General features: G+C 33.6%; 2 protein-coding genes and 1 non-coding gene across 3 annotated transcripts; 1 reads left to right on the plus strand and 2 right to left on the minus strand.

Annotated features, from left to right (window-relative positions):
- Positions 1 to 1,016: 1,016 nt before the first annotated feature.
- LOC133032831 (small nucleolar RNA R71) lies at positions 1,017 to 1,123 on the minus strand. The gene has a single exon (XR_009685419.1). It is a non-coding gene; the product is annotated as a small nucleolar RNA R71 (small nucleolar RNA).
- Positions 1,124 to 12,690: 11,567 nt separating this feature from the next.
- On the minus strand, positions 12,691 to 16,330 carry LOC115707031 (uncharacterized). Its single transcript, XM_030634842.2, has 7 exons — positions 16,062 to 16,330; positions 15,876 to 15,975; positions 15,663 to 15,783; positions 14,325 to 14,446; positions 14,112 to 14,233; positions 13,121 to 13,280; positions 12,691 to 13,025 (listed from the first exon to the last, which is right to left on the minus strand). Exons 1-7 carry the CDS (start codon positions 16,225 to 16,227, stop codon positions 12,998 to 13,000), a joined length of 819 nt encoding a protein of 272 aa, XP_030490702.1. The 5' UTR covers positions 16,228 to 16,330; the 3' UTR covers positions 12,691 to 12,997.
- A 3,784-nt stretch (positions 16,331 to 20,114) lies between these two features.
- Positions 20,115 to 21,336, plus strand: LOC133032590 (uncharacterized). The gene is made up of 2 exons (XM_061106600.1): positions 20,115 to 20,711; positions 21,019 to 21,336. Exons 1-2 carry the CDS (start codon positions 20,424 to 20,426, stop codon positions 21,199 to 21,201), a joined length of 471 nt encoding a protein of 156 aa, XP_060962583.1. The 5' UTR covers positions 20,115 to 20,423; the 3' UTR covers positions 21,202 to 21,336.
- The last annotated feature ends 1,062 nt before the right edge of the window (positions 21,337 to 22,398 follow it).

Here is a 22,398-nt window from a genome sequence, read left to right on the forward strand (position 1 = left end):
TCTGAAAAGAGTTAGGTTAATTTATAATCTGTCTTTCACATTGAGATAAGGATAGCAATTAGGCATTAACATAGGTAACTTATCAACAGGATTCACCTCCCTATTCTCTCATCTTGATTAATCTTCGTTTATTTTCTCTTTAATTTCTGATTTATTTACTTTTAAAATTGCAACTTATTATTTTACCAAATAGAATCATAATTATAATTTAGTAGTACTCAATCCAATTCCCTGTGGTTCGACCTCACTTGCGTGAGATACTACTTGATACGTACACTTGCGTAATAAACAGAATTTTCGTAACAAGTTTTTGGCGCCGTTGCCGGGGAATTGTTTAAAGATTGATATTACACAAAATTATACTAACTTCTACTTTGGTATATTTTCTCTTGCTGATTTTTCTAACCTTTTTCTTGCAATATTTTCTTGATCTATTTCAGGAATCATAAGTGTATGCGCCGTCAAGGACAAGCAGTGATATTGCCAGTTGATCCCGAAATGGAGAAAACTTGTAGGAGAAACCGAAAGAACAAGAGGCAAGAGGGAGTTTCAGCAACTGCTGAAACTTCAGACATCATGGCTGCCAATGCTGCAAACAATGGAGGCAATAACGGTAACAATGGTGGCGCAGTAGAAGATCAAGCTAATGGCCGCAGCTTGAGAGATTACATTCTCCCTACTCTGACGGGAGTGCAGTCATGTATCAGGCCACCGGCAGTGGATGCAAATAACTTTGAGATCAAACACCGCCATCGAGATGGTGCAGTCTTCAGTTCAGTTTGGTGGCCTCCCTTCTGAAGATCCTAATCTGCATCTCTCTAATTTCATGAAACTTTGTGAAACCTTTAAAGTTAATGGAGTTAGTGATGATGCTATTCGACTGAGACTGTTCCCATTCTCTCTTAGAGAGCGAGCCAAGAGTTGGCTAAACTCCTTGCCACCCAACTCTATTGCCACCTGGAATGATCTGGCAACGAAATTCTTGTCAAAGTTCTTTCCTCCAGGCCAAGTACGCAAAGCCGAGAGGAGAAATTAATAACTTCTGCCAACAAGATAATGAATCTCTCCATGAGGCTTGGGAGAGGTTTAAAGATTTGATCAGAAAGTGCCCTCACCATGGTATAGAGAAGTGGATGCTGGTCCACAACTTCTACAATGGGTTGGTAGGAAATACAAGAACTTTAATAGATGCTGCAGCTGGAGGAGCCTTTATGAGGAAGAGTGCTAATGAGGCTTATGATCTATTAGAGGAGATGGCTCTAAACAATCAACAGTGGCCAACTGAGAGGAGTCAATCAAAGAAAGTAGCTGGTGTGTTAGAGGTCGATGCCATCACCAAGTTGACAGCACAGGTTGAGGCATTGACAAAGATAATTGCAGGGCAAGCTAAACAAGCCCAAGTTGTGTGTGAGTTATGTGGGGGAAGCCATCACTTTTCAGAATGCCAAGCTGATGTGGATGATTTGCCAATGGATGAAGCTAAAGCCATTGGAAACTATTCACAGAACAACAACAACAATTATGGGTTCAACCAGGGTAACAACCGAAGAAACAGTGGGTTCTATCAGCAACGAAATCAGAACCAGAATCAGAATCAACAGTTTAATCAGCAACAACCCTCTGGTGGAAATTCTGGTTTGCAGACGGATTTACTGCTTCAATTCATGACTGAAACTAGATCTTCAATCAAAGACCTGCAGACACAGATGGGCCAACTAGCAACTCAGGTAGCGACCCGTCCTCAAGGAAATTTGCCTAGTACAACTGAAATTAATCCTAAGGAAAACTGCAATTCAATTACCCTGAGGAGCGGTAAGAAGTATGATGGGCCTGAATTGACACAACCAATTGATGTAAATAAGGAGATTAAAGATCAACCAGTGCCAACCCCAACACCAACGATGAGAAGGCTGCGATGGCTCAACACAACCACAACAGTGCCCACCAATCAGTATTGAGCATCATGAAAAGATACCTTATCCTCAGAGACTCCGTAAGACCAATCTAGACAAGCAGTTCACAAAATTTCTAGAGGTCTTCAAAAGACTACACATCAACATTCCTTTTGCTGAAGCCTTGGAACAAATGCCCCGTTATGTGAAGTTCATGAAGGAGGTATTGTCTAAAAAGAGAAAATTGGAGGACTATGAAACAGTGGCATTAACTGAGGAGTGTAGCGCCATTTTGCAAAAGAAACTACCGCCCAAGCTTAAAGATCCGGGTAGTTTCAATATTCCATGCTCTATAGGGGGTTCGGTGGAAACCAAAGCTCTCTGTGACTTGGGAGCAAGCATTAATCTAATGCCATTGTCTGTCTTCAAAAGGTTAGGATTGGGAAAAGCAAAGCCTACAACAGTGACTTTACAACTGGCAGATCGTTCTTTGACTCATCCTCGTGGGATAATTGAAGATGTACTGGTGAAGGTTGGTAAGTTTATCTTCCCTGCTGATTTCCTAATTCTTGATATGGAAGAAGATTCAACTATTCCCATTATTTTGGGAAGACCATTCTTAGCCACGGGCCGAGCATTAATAGATGTTCAAAAGGGGGAGTTAAAATTGCGAGTGCAAGATGAAGAGGTCATTTTTAATGTTTTTGCCCCAACCGACATTCCTACCTGTTGTAAGATTGAGATAGTGAAGAGTTCTTCTGCCAAAGCTGATAAGAAGAAAGCAAAGCCGAAAGAGCGATTTCGAACGATTCGGCGACGTTGGAAAAGATTGGTGTGTGGGAATCCTGAAAAGGAACTTATTCTGGTGCAAAACTCTGAAATTATCAACTTGGGAGGTCAGTTTGACCAAGCCAAGTCCGCCATGATCCTGGCGCCACTTTAAAGTCCAAGGCTCAGCGTCTAGCTGCATGACGATAAACACAGCGCTTCTGGGAGGCAGCCCAAGTATTATTTTGTTTTGATTGTTTTGTTAGTATTTTCAATTTTTAGTTTAGTACCAGACATTATTTCTTTTTAATTGAATCGTGAAAAGCGTGAAAAAAAAAAGGAAAAAAAAATGGCACCAAAGAGGACAAGGAATGTTGAAGAAGGTTCGTCTTCGAACCCACCACCAACGGGTTTTGATAGAACCCGCTTTGGTAGTATCGAGGCTCACAATCGCTTCGTAAGGTTGAAGAATAGAGCCTATATTGAAGATAGGGGTATTGAATTCCCTGAAAATCCATTGAGGCGCCAACCTCGGTTTGAGACAATCAGAGCGCAAATTGAAAGAATGAAGTGGGGAAGTTTTGTGGATACTCGAGGTCGGGCTAATGTTACTATGGCCTGTGAATTCCTTGCAAATTGGCCCGACCGTCGAAATGGGGAAGTGAAGGTTCGTGGAAAGAAGGTTCCCGCCACTGCTGACGCATTCAATGTGATGTTCTCTGTCCCAGATTACACTAGGGAGGAACAACGCCTCCGAATTATTGAGGAAGAAGAGCAATTTGATATGGTGGATGTCGCGGAGACAGTGGGATTTCCTGGGTTGAGGTTCCATGACAATGATGGTACCGAGGGGTCGCCCAATATTCTGTACCGGTGTGAGATTAACCCGGTGGCAAAAACATGGCTGTACTTTGTGAGTGCTCGGTTAGTGCCCAACAAGCATTTTTCCGATGTCCAAATGGATCGCCTTAAATATGTGTACGCCATAATGAAAGGGTACAACATTAACATTGGACAAGTCATACGGCAGAGCATTGACCAAATCGTGCAAGGAGCCACGGGAGGTGGTTTCGGTTTGGCAGGGGTTATCACAGAACTCTGCGGGGCATATGAAGTTCCCCAGTTAGAGTTTGACAACACGGTGTTGCCACTTCGTAAGATGGACATCGCCTTTGTCAACAGGCTGAAAGAGCCACACCCCTATGGGCAGCCACCACCTGATGCACCGCAAGGGCGTAGGCGACAACGTGAGCCTAGTGTTGAAGAAGAAGAAGAGGAGCAAACACTTCAATTGCCTGGGCCCATCGATCCCACAACACAATACACTCATGCACAGCTGAGTTACATAATTCAGCAGAACAACCACATGCAACAATACATGGTGCAAAGGAGTATCTATGATGAGGGACAAGTTCAGCAACTCAACTCTCTCATCAACAGAATGAACATTGGGATTGATGACCCGAACTACTTGGCACAACCTCCTCGGTTCTATCCCTATGACCAGCCGCCACCACCCAACCCTTTCTGAAAAGGTCTCAGGTAAGTTTCTTCTCTCTGCATTTTACTGTATACATTGGGGACAATGTAATATTTAGTTTGGGGGGAGAGGCTTAAGAAAAAAAAAAATTCTGCACTTTAATTTCTGCATTTTTCTGTTTTGGTTTTTTGTTTTAGTTAAGGAATGGCAATAAGCTTGATGATAGTTGTATACTGCTGATTAGTGTGATGTGATCTGAAACTGCAAAATAACTGTGTGCTTGATTTTGTTAACTCTTTGGATTAGTTTGGATGCTTAGAAACCTGTGTCTTTCTGCAAATACTCAAGTTGTGAAAACTGTTATAACTATTTTACTATGGTTTGTGGTAAGATTGACAGGATAGCTTAGAACTTGCATGTGTATTCTTTTGAGGCGAAATCCTTGATAGTGTTCAATTGGAATATGACTTAGGCATTTGTTGGATAGTTTGAGCCTTTCAAGCCTACCGTAATGTGTATCCCTAGTTACCCTTTTGAGCCTTAACCTGTTGAGTTTTCACTCACTGATTTGAAATTTTGCAACCACACTATTACTCTTTCTTTTCACCATGATTATCCATGATATCATAAGCTATATGATTATTTTGGGGGAAAAGAAACATTTAGTGTGACAAAATAGTGAGAGGGAGAAAATTTTTGTAAGATTGAGAAGAAAAAAAAATTTGTGCAATTCAATGTCACTGAAAAAAAAATAATATACTTGAAAAAAAAAAAGAGAGAAAAATAAACAAATAAAGTATATGATTTCAGTGATGTTGGAAAATAGTAAATATATCCTATCTCAATCTTGGTAGATGTGGGAACGCTATGGGGTATTGGAAAAAAAAGTAAGAAGCTTGTGGGTTCTGTTTGTGTGCTTATGATATTTTGAGCCAAAATTATCTTTTGCCTATCCCTGAATATCTGAGCCATATTACCTAAACCTTGAAAAGACCTAATGATTCCAGAGAATACTGTCGACATTAGTGGAGAAAGGTAAGCATGCAAGCTTATGAGTTATCGGGTTGTGGAACAAATGGAAAGAGTAAAACTTTTATAACAATGTTTCATACTTGAGTAGATTGTTGCAGTTGTACATAGTGTTATTAATTGAGCATCCGAGTTAATTGTTAGAGTTAGTAAGAACAAAATTCTAGTTTATGCAAGGAAGGAAACAGAGCATGAGTCAGCAGTGTAGTGATTATCTGATAGAGTAGTTAGTTTTTTTTATCTTACTCGGGGGCGAGTAAGAATCTAGTTTGGGGGAATTTGTTAGGTTATAATTAACCTATATTTCGGGTCTTTAAAGTTAGCATTATCTCGTCTATTGGTGTCTTTTGGAGCAGTTTTACGCTTGATTTTCATTATTTCAGGTTCCCGGGGTGTTAAAGTTCGAATTCAGTCAAATGGCGAAAAACTGGGACAAACTTGGAAAAATTGGAAAATTTGGCTCCTGAAGCATCAGTAGTCGCGACCTCTGATGAGCCTGGTCGCGACCCTTTTTCCTGGTCGCGACCCAGGTCGCGACTTCGTAAGATAGGCAGAAACTCGGTTTTTCGAGTTTTGCTCGTAGTCGCGACCGGACTTAAATGCTAGTCGCGACTATGTACGGAAATCGCAGATTTGACCTAATTTTGATTTTTCACTCAATTGGAGGCTCACCACTCATCCCTATATAAGGAATACGACATTGAAGGTCAGATCTAAGCAAAAACAGACCTAATAGTGGAGGCAAAGTGGAGAGGAAGCTATCTTGAAGACCCGGAGCGATACCACCTTCTAGTTTCTTTCTTTTACCCTTTTTATTCTTCGTTATGTTTGTTTTTATTTCTGAATTAATCATGGATGTTTTTAGAGTTATTATGAACTAAATTTCCCAATAAGGGAGGATGATGAATGTTGTTTAAGTTTATGCCTAGTTAATAAATAATTGCCATTCCTTCATCTTATGTGTGAATACTATCTTTGTTTGTGTTTAATTTCATGTGCAAGCTTGATCACCTTTTACATGCTCTATGATCCTAATTCGAAATCTGAAAAGTGAGAATTAGGAATGCTAAAATTTGGATAGTCTAGGTTTTGATGTAAAACGAAAGTATTTACATAGCCTAGTGACTAATAGATTATTGCTTAATGCTGATTTTGTGTTGATCTAATTAAGAAGTTAATTAGAGAACATATTATTTAGAACCTAAAAGATCTGAAAAGAGTTAGGTTAATTTATAATCTGTCTTTCACATTGAGATAAGGATAGCAATTAGGCATTAACATAGGTAACTTATCAACAGGATTCACCTCCCTATTCTCTCATCTTGATTAATCTTCGTTTATTTTCTCTTTAATTTCTGATTTATTTACTTTTAAAATTGCAACTTATTATTTTACCAAATAGAATCATAATTATAATTTAGTAGTACTCAATCCAATTCCCTGTGGTTCGACCTCACTTGCGTGAGATACTACTTGATACGTACACTTGCGTAATAAACAGAATTTTCGTAACAACCGGTTAGGCCATCCCGGTTCAATTATGATGCGTAGAATAATAGAGAACTCACATGGTCATCCATTGAAGAACCAAAAGATTCTTTTATCCAGTGAGTTCTCATGTGCTGCTTGTTCTCAAGGAAAGTTAATCATTAAGCCCTCACCGGTAAAGGTTGGAATTGAATCCCCTGGATTTCTTGAACGAATTCAGGGCGACATATGTGGGCCTATTTGCCCACCATGTGGACCATTCAGATATTTTATGGTATTGATAGATGCATCAACTAGATGGTCACATGTTTGCTTATTATCTACTCGTAATGTAGCATTTGCAAGATTGCTTGCTCAAATAATCCGATTACGAGCACAATTCCCAGACTATGCAATCAAGACAATCCGCCTTGATAATGCTGGTGAATTTACATCACAGGCTTTTAATGATTATTGTATGTCAATAGGGATAAATGTTGAACATCCTGTTGCTCATGTACATACACAAAATGGTCTAGCAGAATCATTTATTAAGCGCCTCCAATTAATTGCAAGACCATTACTTATGAGAACAAAACTCCCAATTATAGCTTGGGGACATGCTATTTTACATGCTGCGGCACTTGTACGCATTAGGCCAACATCATATCACAAATTCTCCCCACTACAATTGGCTTTTGGTCAGGAGCCAAATATTTCCCATCTAAGAATCTTTGGTTGTACAGTATATGTTCTGATTGCTCCACCACAACGATCAAAGATGGGTCCTCAAAGGAGGTTGAGAATATATGTTGGGTATGAATCTCCATCTATCATTAAATATCTCAAACCCACAACTGGAGATATATTTACAGCATGTTTTGCTGATTGTCATTTTGATGAGACAAGTTTTCCAGCTTTAGGGGGAGGGGAAAAGAAACAGCTGGAAAAAAAAATTATATGGAATGCACAATCATTATCTCAATTTGATCCTCGTACAAATCAATGTGAACTTGAAGTTCAAAGAATAATTCATTTGCAAATATTGCAAATCAATTACCAAATGCATTCACTGACCCAAAGAAAATTACAAAATCACATATTCCAGCTGAAAATGCTCCAATTCGAATTGAAGTCCCAGAAGGACAATTAATTAATGATTCTAAAGCACGTTTGAAACGTGGTAGACCAGTCGGTTCCAAAGATAAAAATCCTCGAAAAAGAAAGGGAGCAAATAATCAAGATGGCCCTAATGAAGAGGCTGAAAATTTCGAGGAAGATGTTGACATAAACAAATCTCTTGAAGAGATTCAGGTACCTGAAAATATTAGCAATAATGAGATCTCAATAAATTATGTCAATACAAGAAAAGAATGGAACCGACTCGAAGTAATTGTCGACAATATTTTTGCTTATAATGTAGCGCTAGAAATTAGGAATGAAAACGAGGATCTTGAACCTAAATCTATCAAAGAATGTCAAAATAGAAAAGATTGGCCAAAATGGAAAGAAGCAATTCAAGCAGAATTGAATTCACTTGCTAAACGCAAAGTATTTGGACCTATAGTCCAAACACCTGAAGGTGTGAAACCCGTTGGATACAAATGGGTATGTTTACGTAAAAGAAATGAGAAAAATGAAGTTGTGAGATACAAAGCAAGACTTGTAGCTCAAGGTTTTTCTCAAAGGCCAGGTATTGATTATGAGGAGACATATTCTCCTGTGGTGGATGCAATAACATTAAGATATTTGGTTAGCTTGGCTGTGAGTGAAAAACTCGATATGCGATTAATGGATGTAGTCACAGCTTATTTATATGGATCACTAGATAGTGATATTTACATGAAGATCCCTGAAGGATTTAAGATGCCTGATGCATATAATTCAAGCAATCGAGAAATGTGCTCAATTAAATTACAAAGATCATTGTATGGATTAAAACAATCAGGACGCATGTGGTACAATCGACTTAGTAAATATTTATTAAAAGAAGGATATAAAAATGATCCTATTTGCCCATGTGTTTTCATAAAAAGTTCAAGTCCTGAGTTTGTTATCATTGCTGTATATGTTGATGATTTGAATATTATTGGAACTCCTGAAAAACTTTCGAAAATTTGTGGAATATCTAAAGAAAGAGTTCGAAATGAAAGATTTAGGAAAAACAAAATTTTGTCTTGGTCTACAAATTGAGCATTTAAAATGTGGAATTTTCATTCATCAGTCAACTTATACTGAAAAGATTTTGAGACGGTTTTATATGGATAAATCACACCCATTGAGTAGCCCAATGGTAGTTAGGTCACTTGATGTAGAAAAAGATCCTTTTCGACCTAGAGAAGAACATGAAGAGCTCCTTGGTCCAGAAGTACCATATCTTAGTGCAATAGGAGCATTGATGTATCTTGCTAATTGTACAAGACCTGATATAGTTTTCTCTGTCAATTTATTAGCAAGATTTAGTTCTGCTCCAACATATAGACATTGGAAAGGGATTAAGCACATACTCCGCTATCTCCAGGGTACTATTGATAAAGGATTATTCTATTCTAATAATTGTGGGTCACAACTTATTGGCTACGCAGATGCGGGATATTTATCGATCCACATAAAGCCGGATCTCAAACTGGCTATTTGTTCACTTGCGGTGACACTGCTATATCCTGGCGATCAACAAAGCAAACTCTGGTGGCTACTTCCTCAAATCATGCTGAGATACTTGCAATTCACGAGGCAAGTCGAGAATGTGTTTGGTTAAGATCAATGACACAACATATTCGAGGAACATGTGGATTAACATCTAATAAAGAAGTACCAACAATTCTCTATGAAGATAATGCTGCTTGCATCGCTCAACTTAAAGGAGGGTACATTAAAGGAGACAGAACTAAACATATTTCACCAAAATTCTTCTTTACACACAATCTTCAAGAAAATGGTGATATCGATGTTCAACAAATTCGATCAAGCGATAATCTTGCAGACTTATTCACGAAGTCATTACCAACATCAACTTTTGAGAAGATGGTTCACAAGATTGGAATGCGTCGATTAAAGGATCTCCACGAATGCCAAAATGAGGGGGAGTAATTTCATACTGCACTCTTTTTTCCTTGACCGAGTTTTGTCCCACTGGGTTTTCTCGGCGAGGTTTTTAATGAGGCAGTTATTATGGACATCCAAGGGGGAGTGTTATAAATAGTATTAATTATGTGGATGTCCAAATCTTTTATTTATTTCCATTAATGTAATCAACATTCCCTTTTTCTTAGTTTCCCTTTCTCTTAGTTTCTTAATATTTGACTCTTGTATGTGTATAAATAGGAGATCACCTATTGGAATAAATCACTCAGAAAATTCTCATCTCTTCTCTATTTTCTTTCTCTAAATTATAATATTACATAATACTAATATTTTATAACTAGTTATAAATATTTGTTTGTATTAATATATAATGTATATTATTAATTTTATAATAAATTTATTTTATGAATACATATCCATACAAAGGATTAAGGTAATTAATCCCTTCATTATAGTAGTATAATTGTTGGAGTTGCCAACAAAAATAAGCCTTATTTAATAATAAAATTTAACAGAGACAAATCTTAATTTCACTCATCATGGAAACATCAATTGTAAATAGTGAAATAATCAATTCGAAAAGTAAAAACAACAACAGTAATGATAGGCACTAATTTGAATTAAAATATTAATTTCTTAAAAGAAAAAATATTGAGCATACTTTAGAAATTCACTGGGTGATGGGTTGCCTCATCATATCACACCATCTACCTAATAACCCAACATTCCTCCAAACCAAACCATTCATTAAAAAATAAATTCAAAAAAAAAAGTGAATCAGACTTATAAAGACTCATCACAAGAGATGAGAAACGAGAGAGGAATGTGTTTACATATTACACAGATTATAAACTGAAGCAACTGCCCATTTAAGAGATTTTTACTATTCTTTAATATACATGAAAAAAAAAATGGAGAAAAGGGAACATTTTTGTTATATATATCTTGCAAACAACGGGTCTTTTGCACTTTTAGTAAGCCATTTTTAGTTTGGTGAGTACCTCCACTCTAATATAAAGAAGAAAGAAATCGATAAACAAATTAGTAACAAAATTACAGATATTTTGTTGATAATAAATAAAACTAATTCTATAAATGTTATTATGACTGCATATAGATGAAAGCACATGTAACTACAAAAGAAACACAACACTGCAGAACCACAGAGAACGATGAAAAAAAAAGATTATTATCCACAAACTAACCCAATATCAAGAATTTTTGAAAATGAAATTTGGAATCGATATCAAACTATACTCACAAGTCACGACTACTCAGTGAAATTGAAATTGTTAGGTGTAGGTTAGGTTATATGTATATTGTTGCCACTATTCTAAAAGGGTGCAATACTCAAATGGAGACCTTTTTGATCTGTTAGTTTTTTAATTTTTGTTGTTGTTTTGTCGTTAAAACTAACAGAATGAACAACAAAATCTGTTAAACCATACGAATTACTGTTTAAACCATATGAATAGGCGCTTATTGTGAATGGTTGTGTGGGAGGATGCAACTGTTAAAATATGCTATTAGTAATTTAATTTCGGTTAAAATTAACTTTTTATTAGGAAATATTCTGTCAAAAAATATAACAATCTGTTAAATGCACAACAAAAATGGTTAGATAGGCATTTATATAATAGGTAAGATTTTTTTGTTACTTTTATGTTGTTTTCGTGTTGTTTTTATAGAAAACCGTAAAAATGTAAAAAAAAAAAAATCTGTAAACGTAAAAATGTAATTTTGTTACAAAAAATGGTATTCATGTAATTATCCCTACTTAGAATGCATATACATATAGACATTAAAGACCCAAGTTTTTTGCCATAAAATTCAATTAATTTGACACAAACAAATGCAATTTGAAGAAGAATAACACCAAAACAATAGGAAAAAACCAATCCACGTGCACTTTCTCATTTTGCTTTGAAATTAATAATTGTCTTTTAATGTCTCACATTGAGAATTGTTAAGAGACAATACTGCCTAGCACTTTCCTCAGTATCATACCCTTATAATAGCACGTTTATTACACAGTATTCAAAATTAGAATAAACTAATGGAGAAATGTAATAGAATAAATGAAGAATTATTAGAATTAATATTTGTAATATACTGTTTTTTAAAAATAGAATGATAGTGATTTATTTTGTTTATTTTATCAGAAAAAATAATCAGAATACTTAAATTGACTAAATTACTCTTTTCGGTTAAACTATATTATAAAGTAGTTATTTTGTAAGACATATTTTAAAAAATAAAATTATCACTACAAATTTAATATTAAAAAATAAAATAAAAATAAAAATAATCTTACCCTTAATGACTTCTTTTAAAAAAATTGGTAGAAAAAATTCTTTTTTTTTTCTTCCTTATTTAATCAAGTTATCCCTTTCTTAAATTTAATAAATATAAGGAAATAACTTCATTATCATTGATTTTCATTACTTATTACTAAACATATTATTAAGTATCGAGTCTCATATAACTTAAAAAAAATAACTTTTAGAATTCGTTTGGTACGCCGTATTATACCGTATTGTATTTTATAGTATTAAATTAAATTGTATTTCATACAATATATTTATATAAAACTATATGTTGTATTAACTTTTATGGACACCTAGATATATAATATTTTAGTATAAATTAAAGTTTAACATAATTATATAAAAATATGATATATAATTTAATTTAATATAATACAATACGGCCTAATACGACTAACCAAACAAATCCTTAGAGAACATCGCTAACTAATCGTGAAACGTCACTTATAGAATGTGCTAAACACTCCTGGTGCCTAATAACAATTCTTTTAGCATATATACATGTATGCATCTTTTGCTGTCATATTCACATCACATGCATGTGCACCTGTATATATATAAATATACAATCATATAATAAACTTAATCCTAAAAACCAAAGCGTGCATGTGAGACCATGATATGAAACTTTCACATCACTACATTTGAAAAAGGGACAAAAAGTTGAATTGAATTGAGTTTTACAAAAGATCTTTACATTGATGAATTTCATCATATCTCAACAAAAATGCCTAAAAAACACTATCTACTTTTCTACTTTCCTACATCATTTCAGTTACCGAGCAATCATTGCTGCCGCCTGTTGTGAAGAAAAAGAATGAATGTTCTTCGAAATGGAAGCTAAAAAGATCAAACCCCACATAGCCAAATCGAGAAATTTGAGGTAAGTTTTGTAGTGTAATGACTATACAAAACTCGATCGACAAGGTTTTAGATTACGAAAACCTACTTCAAGGGCGCTCCTTTATTTCGCCTAGTCTGCAAGATCGATCGAATTTCATGTATGAGAATCGAAAAGAGAGATTGAAGTTAGAAGAAAATAATGCAGAAGGATATAGATTGATTGATTATACCTTTGACATTTTTTGGTTCTGTATATGAGCATAACACTCATCAGAACAGGAACCATTGCTGAACACAAATGCTCCAACGAGTGTCCACTGATGAAATAATGATTGGAATTGTATATTTTCTTGTCTGCTATGGCTTCGAATTTCGAGAAAAGGTAAACACCTGCATGCAGCCATGGAATGAACATAATGAGCTCGGTAGAGAGTCCCATATTAATAATGTACGGACACTTAGGATGCATGAGTTACTTTTCTCATTGCCAATTAGTTTCGAGATAAAACCCCGTACATGTTACCATACACTCACCTTCATCTTACTTTCTAAACCTCATTTCCGCCACACTACTATACTCTTAAGAGCCTGGATTAGGTGGACCCTAAGCACAAACCTAACCCGCCTATTTAGATCATTATTGTATTAAGAGTTGTGTTCGGGAGGAAATACAATAGTATATATGGGATACTATACGTACTGAGTAAAACTCTTTGCATCAAAGGAGCCTAAAGGTCTCCCATCATTTGTAACTAGCTTTTCTCATACATTCAATATACGATTCCTACGGTTTAAATGTGTTCTTGAATTTAGAGTTCTTGGTTCTTATCAGAAACTAGGCTCCCCTTCATCCCCACCTAAACACGACTCGCACACTATAGCTTTTTAGTAAGCCTAGATGCAAAATTGAGCTATGCAAAAACAGATGAATGCTATGTAGATGCCAAGAAAAGACTTGTAACAACTAAACCACATGACCATTTAAGCTACCCGAATACAGATATCTTTAGCCCGGAAGGAATAAAAGTAAAGGATTCGAATCATGCTCTTCCGAATATCCTTCTCACTTAACCAGTCAGTGGAAACCAATTCAAATGAAAATGCCAACGAAAAACCCCGATGTTATAACTCACATGAAAAATTCGGTTGACCAAAATAAATCAGTTGTAAGAAATAATCTAATGAATATCTTGACAAGACTAAATAAAAAGATGGATGTACCTGTTGCCCAAAACCAATATCTTGAATGAGTATATTTCGGTCTATACACAAATGCCATAGCTGGAATTGCTATAGACGGAATCAACTGGAACATCATGCACAACCTAAGATCATTATACAATCTGCAACCAACTACCAAACCATATTAACAATATATCGTAAAAACAACACAAGAATATAAGAGAGGCATTCGAACATAGTAAAAAAACTAACCTTTCATGAGCGGTACTTAGGAAAGCAGCGAGAATGAGAGCAAACAGAAAAGTCAAGCCGATCTTTTCACCCACTCTTTCTATTAGGCAAGTAGAAAAAAGTGAGGAATATGCCATCATCATCTGCGTTTTCCCAACTTATTACAACGATTTCTATACAAACATCAAAGCAAGAAAGCAAAAAAAAAAACACATAAAACAACAGGGCAACATTGTGTTAGTTCCTAATAAATCCTAACTAACCTTGTTAGTTATATCTGTTATTTTCATAACAGTTAACTAACTTAACTGTGTTACTTCTCGGTGCTAAAATACACAGCTTATAAATAACCTTCTTCAAAAGGGTTTTGGGGTTCAAAAGGGTTTTGTATTGAACTGCATATGTAGATGAATGTGTAAGCTCGGGTGAGTGTGTAAGAAAGAGAGGAACACTTCAGAGATTTTCGAGAGAAGATCCAACTCTCGAATGTTGTGTACTTGTATTGATGCTCAATTAATAAAGATACAGAGATAGTGTTCCGAAACTGGAGTAGAGATCACATTGATCCCTTAAAGGTAAGGAAAACGCAGGAAAACAAGAAACTTGATTCAACAAAAAAACTTCATATCGAACAAGATTTTTTTATGGCCTAACCGGAAATTTAGACTCAGTGATTCTCCTTATGCCTTCCAAACGATCTGTTATATAAATGGCCAAATAACAATAGTATGCCCAATTATTGTAGGTTTGATGATAGACACTCGGCATTAATTTTCTTATCTTTCTATTCCTTTCCCCACCAAAATCCAACTTCTAAACATAATCTAAGTGTTTGATTTGTGTTCATATTAACTCTGTTTTGATTTCGTTGTTGAGGTTCTTTGATCACCTTTGTTACTTAGAGATTTACAGTACAATGGATTCCTAAAGAGATTTTTGAAAAGACAATTTAAAAGAGAAGTTTATAAGGCCTAATTCAGCCTAACAAAACCGACCCGTTAAGGTAGAATTGCCTTCACCTTATTAATGGACCGAGTATATATCACAAGCAAAAAGATTATACATTTTTCTTGAATTGTTTCATCCAAAGTCACGATATGTGAATGGATTAGAGTGTCATTAGAGATAATTAGACAATTTAACATGTTTGTCTCACCATATAATTACACTGCAACGATGTAATTAAGAAGTTCCAATTACACTCTCCAATTCTCTTGCCCCAAAATAAAATTGAGTGTAATTACAATGTCAATATAGTATAATTACACAGTTACTTCCGATATTCAAACTTTGATCAGCAAAAATTGAATGAAACAACAACAACAACAACAAAATGTGATATGATTAATTATTACTAACCGGTAAAGTATCCCAAATGACTCTATCATCACAAGGCTTCAAATGATAATAAGCAGACCCAAAAGCCACACCTGTAATTCCAGCATAGAACAAAGCCCAACCCCAAACTTCACCTCTCAAACTAAAAAAAAAAAACACAATTAGTCACAAGAATCCAATCACATTATCAAAACTCAAAACTGAAAAGAAATCCAAACAAACAAACAAACAAACCTTATATTAAAAAACTCTCCTTTAACACACAACACAAAACCCAAAACACCAACAACCAAAAATGGGAAATTTGTAACCACATTCAACGTGCTTGGTACTCCTGAAACAAAACCCATATACCAAAAATCAACTCTTTTAATCAAAAATCAAAAAGAAAAAGGTAAAGTTTTTCGAAAAAGGGTTTACCAAGAAAATTTCTCATGTCAGCAAAAAGATGGTGTTTTGGAGAGTGAGAAATCTTGGGAGTAACCCACATGAAGATTAGCCATAAGAGTGAAGTTCCTGCCCAGATACGAGCTTTACTCCATAGCTGATTATGATTCTGATGATGGTGATTCATAAGCCATACCATCTCTGTCTCTCTCTCTGTGTCTCTGTGTCTGTAAAGTTTGAATCCTTTTTCTTCTATTTTGTAAAGAAATGATTTTTTTTAAAGAAGTAAAGAAATGATTTGAGACGGTTCTTTTATGGTATTTGAGGTTGTTACACGTAGCGGAGGGATTACTGAATGGGACAGTCGAGGTTGTCGTATCATGATTTGGTGATACGAAGGCCAAAACATAAAAACATCAATTGAAACAAAAAGAAAAAATCATTCATTTATTAGTAGATGGAATAAAGACAAAATTAAATATTTTGTAAAGTTATTTGTGATATAAATAGTTAATTAAGTTTAATTTTTAATTATAAATAAATAATTTAATTTAATTTTTTGCGGTAGTAATATTTAAATTATAATTTTAAAACTTCTATAAATAGTATTAAGTGTTAAGTAAATTATCACGTGTAATTTTTAATTGGTCAAAGTCATTAAATTTTTATTATTTTTTTATTTTTTTAAAATATACCAATAAGAAAATAACGCGTAGATAATGATTTAACATTTAATATTCAAGTACATACGAAGTTCTAGAGATATCGCTTAAGTATTATTACTGTCAAAAATTAAAATTAAATATTTATTTACAAGAGTTAAACTTAAGTATTTATACCGCAAATTAATTTATTTTGTATTAAAACAATATTTGAGGTAACTTTGTTTGCCACGTGGTTTGGGTTTTTTCTTAAATGTTCAAATTAAAGGCACTAAATCTTTGTAGTTGTTGAATTTGAGATGAGTATTGATATTTTCAAGAATTCTTGGCTTCTAGAAAAAAAATAACTTATTTGTGGTTTTGAAATATCTTAGTTTGGATAAGGTAAAGGTTTCTAATTTTATGAAGGTTGGAGAGTTGTTGGGATGAAGGAATTCTTAAAGATATTTTTGTGGAGAGGGATGTAAAGTTTATTTTAAGCATTCATTAGTTCCCCACCAATGTATAACGATATGTATGGCAGAATTGTGAGAGTTCTCGTGCTTATTCGATCAATAGTGTGTATGATTTCTTCAAGAGCTTAAGGGTGATTTAATTAGAGTTGGTAACTCGGTCTTTTAAAAAGAGTTGTGAGATATGAGAATGCCTTTTAAAGTCAAAGATTTAGTTTAGAAGGATGCTTCCAATTGTCTTCCTCTTCTAGTCAGCTTATTATGGGTATGGTTAGGTGGTGTGGGACACTTCTAGTTAGCTTATTATGGCTAAGACAGCAAGTTGAATGGGGGTGGTTGATTGTGATCTTGCTAAAGCTATCGGAGTTGAGGAGGTGTTGAGTTTTTTGAAAGAAACAGGGCGGCATGATGTGGTGGTAGAGTCGAACAGTTTGGTCACAATCCAAGCTATCTGAAGTTCGTTAGATATATAGCTTCTATTTTTGGGTTCTGCATTTTTTAGTGCAAAAGAATTCTTTCTACTTTGAATAATATATTTTTGAATTTTATCAAGGGATCTGCTAATCGTGTTGCTCACCATTTAGCTAGAGTTTCGTGGTTAAATGTTGGTTGTACCTATTTGATTTCTCTAATTTCGAGTAGTTTACCTAATGTACTTTTCCTGAGTAGTTTGGCTAAGTGGGCGTTTACCCACAAGAGATTCGGTTGTATCCCGACTTCCTCTATCCCAGAACACTTATTTTGTAATGACCGTGAGGTCTAATTTATTTTGATTATAATATATGTACGCTTTTCTTCAAAAAAAAAAAAAGAGTAGTTTGTGTAAGGCATGTGCCGCAACGCATTGGAGGAAAATACACTAGTTGGTAGAGAGTGGGCAGATTAAAGATCGTTTGAGCCATGAGATGAGGCAATGTGGTCCTGTGTTTAAGAGGAAGATAAACTGGTATTAGAGTTTGATTCGTAATCATGTCCACAGTAAAATACGATGTGGAAAAATTACTGGTACAAACTCTTTAATTGGACAAAATTAACGTTATGTTAATGCTACATTAACAAATTATTTAAATACATGAGTAGAATATAACTGTAGGGTATTTCCAGCAATTTTTTATAAATCATGAGGAATTTTTGCAACACAAAAAAATTTAGAAAGCAAAATTCTATAAGCTCATAGTTTGAAATGATAAATCCTATTTATTCTATGTTTTAATACTACAAATTACAATTATATAAAATTACACTCATTACATTTTTATTTTATTCCTCATCATGAAACCCACTTTCAGAAAAGAAAAAAAAAAGTTACATTTATGAAGCACAAAGAATTGTACGAAATTGGGTGTGGTAAAAAAGTCAAAGGAGTAATGGGTAAAAATATATTTTTTTTTTCAATGTTGTTATACTCCTTTGGTAACCTTTTGTAGATGAGGAATAAAGTGTGTTTAGAAAATTATTTTGTAAAAAAATATTTTAGAAAAATACCATTTTTGAATACCACTTGAGAGTACAATTTGTCATCAAGTTTTTGGTGATCAAAGTCCATTAATTTATATTTCATGTACTAATATTAGGCTTAAGAAAGATATTTTATAAACTTATAGCAACAATGTAAATATTTCATTTTATAAATAAAGTCATATTTTACTAATAATAAGTTTTAAATCATAAAATGACAATTATTCTTCTTTCAAAAATTTGTAATTTTACTTTTCTTCATGAATTTAGTAACTAGTTACCGATTTTTCTAAATATAAATTAGTAACCACTTCTCTAACAATCTAACAATCTAGTAGCATTTTTCATATACACTTTTTTTTTTTTTTGCTAACTACTTTTTCACATACTTTATAATTACATATTTTTCATATTTAAATAAACATTGGTAACAATATCTCATTTTAAAGAACATGGTAATTTGTTTACGATAACTTTGTAGAAATATAGTAACCGAATTTGTAAAAACATGGTAACTTATAACTTTGTATTTTGAATTATAGCAACCTATTACACTGTATTGGAAATAGGAATGCAGACGGGTGGGAAATTGACGATGAGTGTTCCCCCGTTCCTATCTCTGTTAAGGATTTTAATTTCTATCCTCGCTTATTTTTCATTGGAAATCCCTAACAGGGATAAGGACGGGGTGGGGAATCCCCTAATAAAAAAAATAAAGTTTATAATAAAAATTTAAATACATAAAAATTAAAATAATATACATTAATTATTATTCAATAAACTAATTATCATCCAAAACACAATTTACAAGTCATAAAAAGGATACTAAAATACTTTAAAAAATGCAAACATAAATTATAAATTATAAAATATTATTAAATATATAAAATAAAATACTAAATAAGTCTCCGTCAGGGCGGGGAGTGTGATCTCCGTTTCCGCTTTATTTAACATTCGAGAACAAAAATAATCTCTATTCCAATACTATTCTCTATTTAAACTGAGAATTTCCGCTTCATTAAGAACGGGTCACTGCGAGACTCATCCCTATGGAAAAAATACACATTTCTAATTGGAAAGCAAAACACAGAAAGTATTTGAGTATTATCATTATTATTTCGGTTTTTTTTCTAACATGATACACTACTACAAAATTGAGCTTTAGTGACACTATTTAGTGACCCGCACAAAAGTGCGTGTCACTAAAGGGTTAGGGGTAAGTTTTAGTGACACGCACAAAAAGACTCTGAAAATTCAATGTTAGTGACCTACAATTCATGTCACTAAAAATATGAGGTGTCACTAAAAAGTAAATCTTATAATTTTTGTTATTTTTTTTTTTTTTGAAAAGTTACTCTATAGTGACGCGCCAAACGCGAATAGGTAAATATTTCCCAACATGCCTGGCGCGTCACTGTATCATAACCCAAATTATAAAAAAAAAAAAAAACTCCATAATTATAAATAAAAAAGTAAAAATTAATTAAAAATAATATTAAAAAAGCTAAAAGGTTATCACGGTTTCCAAGTTTCAAACCTAAACTTTTTTTTTTTAATAAAATCTGACTAAAAATATATAAGATTTATTTAATAAAAATGAAGAAATGATAAATATAAAATTTGGGTCTGAACTCCTCTCTCTTTCATACAGAACCCTAATCGCCTCTTCCCCTCTCTCTCTCTTCCTCTCGCGCCTCTCCTTTCTTTCTCTTGGCAGTTGATGATGCGCAGCTTCCTCCAGCGACAAGCGCCTGGGACTTTGCGGATTTATGGCGTAGACCGTGGATGCAACGGCTGGGGTTCTGGTTAGGTGGCCGGCGGAGATGCCTTCTTCTCCGGCATTGAGGTCTTCTCCTGGAAGGGAATTGAGGGGTGGGAAACTAAGCACTTATAAGGAACTATGCAATTTGGCTAATGAAATGGGGCAACCTGACCTAATTTATCTGTTTATGGATTTGGCTAATCATCAAGCATCTCTAAACTCAAATAGGGGTGCTGCATTTGGGTTTTCTAAGATTGCAAAGCAAGCAGGGGATATTCTTAAGCCACATTTGCATTCATTAATTCCAAGGCTTGTTCGTTATCAGTATGATCCCGATAAAAATGTGCAGGTATAGATCCTTCAGTGCTTTGTATGATGTGAGACCATCGGATTCTTTTTTTTTTTTTTTTTTTTTTGAGATAGAGACCATCAGATTCTTAAAATCTGTATAAATTTTTATTTATATATTATTTGAAGGCTGTTGTTTATTCAATTGTTAATGTGCATAACTGTAGAAATGCAATATTTTACTACATCTTCAGTATAGTTTTCTAATAATAGTCACATGGAAAATTTATGAATTATCCATTCAAGTTATCTTGCACGCTATGTTAGATCTATGAGTTCTCATATCTTTTTTCTTCTGGTGTTTGTAGGATGCAATGTCACATATATGGAAGTCACTAGTGGAAGATTCAAAGAAGACAATCGATGAACTTTTGGATGTTATTATTGATGATTTGTTGATTCAATGTGGTTTTAGATTATGGCGTTCACGTGAGGCGTCCTGTATTCAAAATGTTCATATAGATTTAGTTGTATTCAAAATGTTCATATAGATTTAGTTGTATTCAAAATGTTTTCTAAGTGTCTACTGTGTTTATAATTGATTTGTACATAAAAAAAATATATTTTTTCTTTGGTAAAATAATTTGTTTATGCTATTGAGATTAATAAAATTCATCTGTTCTTGTCGTTTTTTATAAATTTTAATTTAGTAGAATTAGTTTCTATTTGTAATTTTTAGAAAGAATAAATTCTTTTAAATATGTAATTTATATAATATAATATATTTGGCTCATTTATTAATTTTTTTTCTAATAAAAACATGATATAGTGACATGCTTTGAGTGTTGCTATAATCAAGAAAATAATTAAAAAATAAATAAAAACATGATATAGTGACACGCTATGAGTGTTGCTATAATCAAGAAAATAATTAAAAAAAAATAAATAAATGGATACAGTGACGCACATGAAGTGTCACTGATTATTGTCTTTCCAGTCACCCCCATTAGTGACGCGCAGTGAAGTATCACTAAAATGTTTTAGAGTCTCTTAACAAGTGTCACTGAAACCCATTTTTGTAGTAGTGATATATGTATATAACAAATAAATTATTTTAGTTTTTGTAGAGTTGAGTGGGAATGGTTGAAGATCATATTTTTATCCATAACTAATTATTATGCAATTATTGTTGGATATTTCCATATATTCTTTTTGTTGGATATGACTCTTTTTGTAAAGATATAATATATTATAATAAGATTCATTTTCCTAAAACTAAGAAAAAAAATACATTGGCATCTTAAATAAAGCCCTAAAACAATGTTGCTTCACATTGCTTATGCTACAATTACAGCATAATTCTTTTTAATTTCCTTATCATAAAACCAAATACCAAGTTATACTTAATTAATGAATTCATGACCTAAAATGTGGTTTCCCAAGTAAAATCTATACCACGTGATCTCTCTTTTATGAATAAATTTTCGATGTGTATTTTTTTAAAATTATTGTAATTTTTAACAAATTAATCCTCTAACTATAAAATATAATAATTAAATCTGAGTATGTTTATAATAAGTATTTTTTTTCTTTCATATAATTGCTAAAATAAATAAATAAATAAAATAAAGCTTACATGGTATTGCCAATATGACGATATAATAATGTGAAAAACCTTAGCTAGCATTAAACAAATAAACTATTATTATTATTTAAGAGACAAATATATAATGATAAAAAAATGAATG

The sequence above is a fragment of the Cannabis sativa genome, chromosome X, assembly GCF_029168945.1.
Source record: "Cannabis sativa cultivar Pink pepper isolate KNU-18-1 chromosome X, ASM2916894v1, whole genome shotgun sequence".
In the NCBI taxonomy this organism is placed as follows: Eukaryota; Viridiplantae; Streptophyta; class Magnoliopsida; order Rosales; family Cannabaceae; genus Cannabis; species Cannabis sativa.